The sequence below is a fragment of the Caretta caretta genome, chromosome 7, assembly GCF_965140235.1.
Source record: "Caretta caretta isolate rCarCar2 chromosome 7, rCarCar1.hap1, whole genome shotgun sequence".
Lineage (NCBI taxonomy): Eukaryota > Metazoa > Chordata > Testudines > Cheloniidae > Caretta > Caretta caretta.
In genome coordinates, this window is record NC_134212.1 from 120,213,347 (window position 1) to 120,219,721 (window position 6,375).

General features: G+C 49.1%; 1 protein-coding gene across 1 annotated transcript; it reads left to right on the forward strand.

The window, feature by feature from the left end:
* The first annotated feature begins 3,600 nt into the window (after positions 1 to 3,600).
* On the forward strand, positions 3,601 to 5,312 carry LOC125640161 (myb/SANT-like DNA-binding domain-containing protein 7). Its single transcript, XM_048858384.2, has 2 exons — positions 3,601 to 4,203; positions 4,761 to 5,312. The coding sequence occupies exons 1-2, from the start codon at positions 3,615 to 3,617 to the stop codon at positions 4,841 to 4,843; spliced, it is 672 nt and encodes a 223-aa protein (XP_048714341.2). The 5' UTR covers positions 3,601 to 3,614; the 3' UTR covers positions 4,844 to 5,312.
* The last annotated feature ends 1,063 nt before the right edge of the window (positions 5,313 to 6,375 follow it).

Consider the following 6,375-nt stretch of genomic DNA (forward strand, 5'->3'; position numbering starts at 1 on the left):
TTCTTCCCTTTTTTAAAGATGGGCACTACATTAGCCTTTTTCCAGTTGTCTGGGACCTCCCCCAATCGCCATGAGTTTTCAAAGATAATGGCCAATGGCTCTGCAATCATATCCTCCAACTCCTTTAGCACTCTCGGATGCAGCACATCTGGCCCCATGGACTTGTGCTTGTCCAGCTTTTCTAAATAGTCCCGAACCACTTCTTTCTCCACAGAGGGCTGGTCACCTCCTCCCCATGCTGTGCTACCCAGTGCAGCAGTCTGGGAGCTGACCTTGTTCGTGAAGACAGAGGCAAAAAAAGCATTGAGTACATTAGCTTTTTCCACATCCTCTGTCACTAGGTTGCCTCCCTCATTCAGTAAGGGGCCCACACTTTCCTTGGCTTTCTTCTTGTTGCTAACATACCTGAAGAAACCCTTCTTGTTGCTCTTAACATCTCTTGCTAGCTGCAACTCCAAGTGTTATTTGACCTTCCTGATTTCACTCCTGCATGCTTTAGAAATATTTTTATACTCCTTCCTGGTCATTTGTCCAAACTTCCACTTCTTGTAAGCTTCTTTTTTGTGTTTAAGATCAGCAAGGATTTTACTGTTAAGCCAAGCTGGTCGCCTGCCATATTTACTATTCTTTCTACACATCGGGATGGTTTGTCCCTGTAACCTCAATAAGAATTCTTTAAAATACAGCCAGCTCTCCTGGACTCCTTTCCCCCTCATGTTATTCTCCCAGGGGATCCTGCCCATCAGTTCCCTGAGGGAGTCAAAGTCTGCTTTTCTGAAGTCCAGGGTCCATATTCTGCTGCTCTCCTTTCTTCCTTGTGTCAGGATCCTGAACTCGACCATCTCATGGTCACTGCCTCCCAGGTTCCCATCCACTTTGCTTCCCCTACTAATTCTTCCCGGTTTGCGAGCAGCAGGTCAAGAAGAGCTCTGCCCCTAGTTGGTTCCTCCAGCACTTGCACCAGGAAATTGTCCCCTACAGTTTCCAAAAACTTCTTGGATTGTCTGTGCCCCACTGTATTGCTCTCCCAGCAGATATCAGGGTGACATGGACAAAGGAACAGAAAAAGATCACAAAGTTTCAGAGAATCCCTTCTCACTGCCCATCCAGCTTCCTCCTTCTGGACTGGTGGGTGGCCATCTTGGCCATCTCCATTCTGGCCTCACCAAGGCCCCCAGCTGCAGCTGCAGGTCCGGCCCCAGCCTCAGCCACTTGCTCATGGGAGTACCAGGGACTACGATCTAGTAACTTCTGTTTGTTGCCGGAAGAAAGCCTTGTCCACTTCATCCCCCTGGTCTGGTGGTCTATAGCAGACTCCCACCATGACATCACCCTTGTTGCTCACACTTCTAAACTTAATGCAGAGACTCAGGTTTTTCTGCAGTTTCATACCGGAGCTCTAAGCAGTCATACTGCTCTCTTACATACAATGCAACTCCCCCACCTTTTCTGCCCTGTCTGTCCTTCCTGAACATTTTATATCCATCCATGACAGTACTCCAGTCATGTGAGTTATCCCACCAAGTCTCTGTTATTCCAATCACATCATAATTCCTTGACTGTGCCAGGACTTCCAGTTCTCCCTGCTTGTTTCCCAGGCTTCTTGCATTTGTGTATAGGCACTTAAGATAACTCGCTGATCGTCCGGCTTTCTCAGTATGAAGCAGGAGCCCTCCCCTCTTGCACTCTCCTGCTAGTGCTTCCTCCCGGTTTCCCACTTCCTCACTTACCTCAGGGCTTTGGTCTCCTTCCCCCGGTGAACCTAGTTTAAAGCCTTCCTCACTAGGTTAGCCAGCCTGCTTGCGAAGATGTTCTTCCCTCTCTTCGTTAGGTGGAGCCCGTCTCTGCCTAGCACTCCTCCTTCTTGGAACACCATCCCATGGTCAAAGAATCCAAAGCCTTCTCTCCCACACCACCTGCGTAGCCATTCGTTGACTTCCACAATTCGACAGTCTCTACCCAGGCCTTTTCCTTCCACAGGGAGGATGAACAAGAACACCACTTGCGCCTCAAACTCCTTTATCCTTCTTCCCAGAGCCACTTTATCCCTTTCTGATTCTCTCAATTTGACCCTATACTCTCTGCCCACCAATCCCAATCCAATACACTAGGACATTTCACAAGCAGTAACTTCTCCCGCCACTTTCACCCCTTAAAGATGGCTTTGAAACCTGCAAAAGGACAGGTTTGTTGATCTGTTGGTTGCTTACACCGCTGCGAACCGTAATGCACTTCAACTGAAATTGGCAAGAATTCTGAGAAATAGAAAGATGGTCCGGGTTATCCCCCCCCTGCTCGAGAATCAACATTTCTTTGTTGAGAAGGATGGTCAGAAAAGGCACTGGCACATCCGACAGAAAGGATTTGCCCCAAGGGTCAGTGCTATCACTCTTGCTGTTTAATATCTACATGAATGATCATCCAGGATTTCCCAATGTGCAGATTCATTTATGCAGATGATCTTTGCATTGCCACTCAATCAGAAAGATTTGAGAACACGGAGCCCGTTTTAACTGGCTCCTGCGTGTACTTGGAAAATATTATCACACATGGTTCCTGAATGCCAATTCTAGTAAGACACAAGCGTGCACCTTCCACTTCAAACACCACCATCAGGCCCAGCAAATACTCCATGTATCGTGGGATGGTACAATCCTTGAGCATTCTAAACATCTGGTGTACCTTGGGTCACATTAGAACAAACACTGACATTCAAAGAGCACGGGAACTTTGAAACTGACTCCCACACGGTCACTTTAGTATCTCAGGGGACTGCAGCACCATCCATGAGGCTGGATGCCTTCCATAAAAAGGAGACACAAAAACAGGTGCATGATCTAAGACATCCACCGTGTAGACTCATTCCACCACGTAAGAGGCTGAAGTCCAGAAAGAGTTTTGCCTGTGAAAATCCCTTATCTCACCATATCAACGCCAGGCTACAGAATAACAAAATGGTGGGAAATGCGGATGACCTTGGAGAATCTGGTTCCTTGAGAATAACTCCCTCCAGTCACTGACCTCAAATGAAAACACAGGAATACTCTAAGTCGAGTGAGAGCTAGGTTAGCAAAGACTGGTGACAGTATGACCAAGTGGAAGCTGGAGATGTGGATGTGGAGAGTGTAGGCAAACACCTGAACATTGCCTCATCCAGAGCCCATGTCAAACTACTGAACTCCTGAGGAACTATTTGAGAGTCATAACACCAGGTCTTGGCTGCAGTTCTGGAGTGACATGCTTTGAGGACCTCTCTAAGCCCTGGTCTACACTAGGACTTTAGGTCGAATTTAGCAGCGTTAAATCGATGTAAACCTGCACCCATCCACACGATGAAGCCCTTTATTTCGACTTAAAGGGCTCTTAAAATCGATTTCCTTACTCCACCCCTGACAAGTGGATTAGTGCTTAAATCGGCCTTGCCGGGTCGAATTTGGGGTACTGTGGACACAGTTCGACGGTATTGGCCTCTGGGAGCTATCCCAGAGTGCTCCATTGTGACAGCTCTGGACAGCACTCTCAACTCAGATGCACTGGCCAGGTAGACAGGAAAAGAACTGCGAACTTTTGAATCTCATTTCCTGTTTGGCCAGCGTGGCAAACTGCAGGTGACCATGCAGAGCTCATCAGCAGAGGTGACCATGATGGAGTCTCAGAATCGCAAAAGAGCTCCAGCATGGACTGAACGGGAGGTACAGGATCTGATCGCTGTATGGGGAGAGGAATCCATGCTATCAGAACTCCGTTCCAGTTTTCGAAATGCCAAAACCTTTGTCAAAATCTCCCAGGGCATGAAGGACAGAGGCCATAACAGGGATCCGAAGCAGTGCCGCGTGAAACTTAAGGAGCTGAGGCAAGCCTACCAGAAAACCAGAGGGGCGAACGGCCGCTCCGGGTCAGAGCCCCAAACATGCCGCTTCTATGAAGAGCTGCATGCCATTTTAGGGGGTTCAGCCACCACTACCCCAGCCGTGTTGTTTGACTCCTTCAATGGAGATGGAGGCAACACGGAAGCAGGTTTTGGGAATGAAGAAGAAGATGATGATGAGGAGGAGGAGGTTGTAGATAGCTCACAGCAAGCAAGCGGAGAAACCGGTTTTCCCGACAGCCAGGAACTGTTTCTCACCCTGGACCTGGAGCCAGTACCCCCCGAACCCACCCAAGGCTGCCTCCTGGACCCAGCAGGCGGAGAAGGGACCTCCGGTGAGTGTACCTTTTAAAATACTATACATGGTTTAAAAGCAAGCATGTGAAAGGATTAATTTGCCCTGGCATTCGCAGCTCTCCTGGATGTACTCCCAAAGCCTTTGCAAAAGGTTTCTGGGGAGGGCAGCCTTACTGCGTCCTTCATGGTAGGACACTTTACCACTCCAGGCCAGTAACACGTACTCGGGAATCATTGTAGAACAAAACATTGCAGTGTATGTTTGCTGGCGTTCAAACAACATCCGTTCTTTATCTCTCTGTGTTATCCTCAGGAGAGTGAGATATCATTCATGGTCACCTGGTTGAAATAGGGTGCTTTTCTTCAGGGGACACTCAGAGGAGCCCGTTCCTGCTGGGCTGTTTGCCTGCGGCTGAACAGAAATGTTCCCTGCTGTTAGCCACGGGGAGGGGGGAGGCAAAATGCGACCTTGTAACGAAAGCACATGTGCTATGTATGTAATGTTAACAGCAAGGTTTACCCTGAAAGAGTGTAGCCACTGTTTTATAAAATGTGTCTTTTTAAATACCGCTGTCCCTTTTTTTTTCTCCACCAGCTGCATGTGTTTCAATGATCACAGGATCTTCTCCTTCCCAGAGGCTGGTGAAGATTAGAAAGAAAAAAAAAACGCACTCGTGATGAAATGTTCTCTGAGCTCATGCTGTCCTCCCACACTGACAGAGCACAAAATGACCGGGAGGAGAGGTGGCGGGCTGAAGAGAGTAAGTGGCGGACTGAAGACAGGGCTGAAGCTCAAATGTGGCGGCAGCGTGATGAGAGGAGGCAGGATTCAATGCTGAGGCTGCTGGAGGATCAAACCAGTATGCTCCAGTGTATGGCTGAGCTGCAGCAAAGGCAGCTGGAGCACAGACTGCCACTACAGCCCCTGCGTAACCAACCGCCCTCCTCCCCAAGTTCCATAGCCTCCACACCCAGACGCCCAAGAACGCAGTGGGGGGGCCACCGGCCAACCAGCCACTCCGCCACAGAGGATTGCCCAAAAAAAAGAAGGCTGGCATTCAATAAATTTTAAAGTTGTAAACTTTTAAAGTGCTGTGTGGCATTTTCCTTCCCTCCTCCACCACCCCTCCTGGGCTACCTTGGTAGTCATCCCCCTATTTGTGTGATGAATGAATAAAGAATGCATGAATGTGAAGCAACAATGACTTTATTGCCTCTGCAAGCAATGATTGAAGGGAGGAGGGGAGGGTGGTTAGCTTACAGGGAAGTAGAGTGAACCAAGGGGCGGGGGGGGGGTTCATCAAGGAGAAACAAACAGAACTTTCACACCGTAGCCTGGCCAGTCATGAAACTGGTTTTCAAAGCTTCTCTGATGCGTACCGCACCCTCCTGTGCTCTTCTAACCGCACTGGTGTCTTGCTGCGCGTAACCAGCAGCCAGGCGATTTGCCTCAACCTCCCCCCCGCCATAAACGTCTCCCCCTTACTCTCACAGATATTGTGGCGCACACAGCAAGCAGTAATAACAGTGGGAATATTGGTTTCACTGAGGTCTAAGCGAGTCAGTAAACTGCGCCAGCGCGCCTTTAAACGTCCAAATGCACATTCTACCACCATTCTGCACTTGCTCAGCCTGTAGTTGAACAGCTCCTGACTACTGTCCAGGCTGCCTGTGTATGGCTTCATGAGCCATGGCATTAAGGGGTAGGCTGGGTCCCCAAGGATACATATAGGCATTTCAACGTCCCCAACAGTTATTTTCTGGTCTGGGAATAAAGTCCCTTCCTGCAGCTTTTGAAACAGACCAGAGTTCCTGAAGATGCGAGCGTCATGTACCTTTCCCGGCCATCCCATGTTGATGTTGGTGAAACGTTCCTTGTGATCCACCAGAGCTTGCAGCACTATTGAAAAGTACCCCTTGCGGTTTATGTACTTGCCGGCTTGGTGCTCCGGTGCCAAGATAGGGATATGGGTTCCGTCTATGGCCCCACCACAGTTAGGGAATCCCTTTGCAGCAAAGCCATCCACTATGACCTGCACATTTCCCAGGGTCACTACCCTTGATATCAGCAGATCTTTGATTGCGTGGGCTACTTGCATCACAGCAGCCCCCACAGTAGATTTGCCCACTCCAAATTGATTCCCAACTGACCGGTAGCTGTCTGGCGTTGCAAGCTTCCACGAGGCTATCACCACTCGCTTCTTAACTGT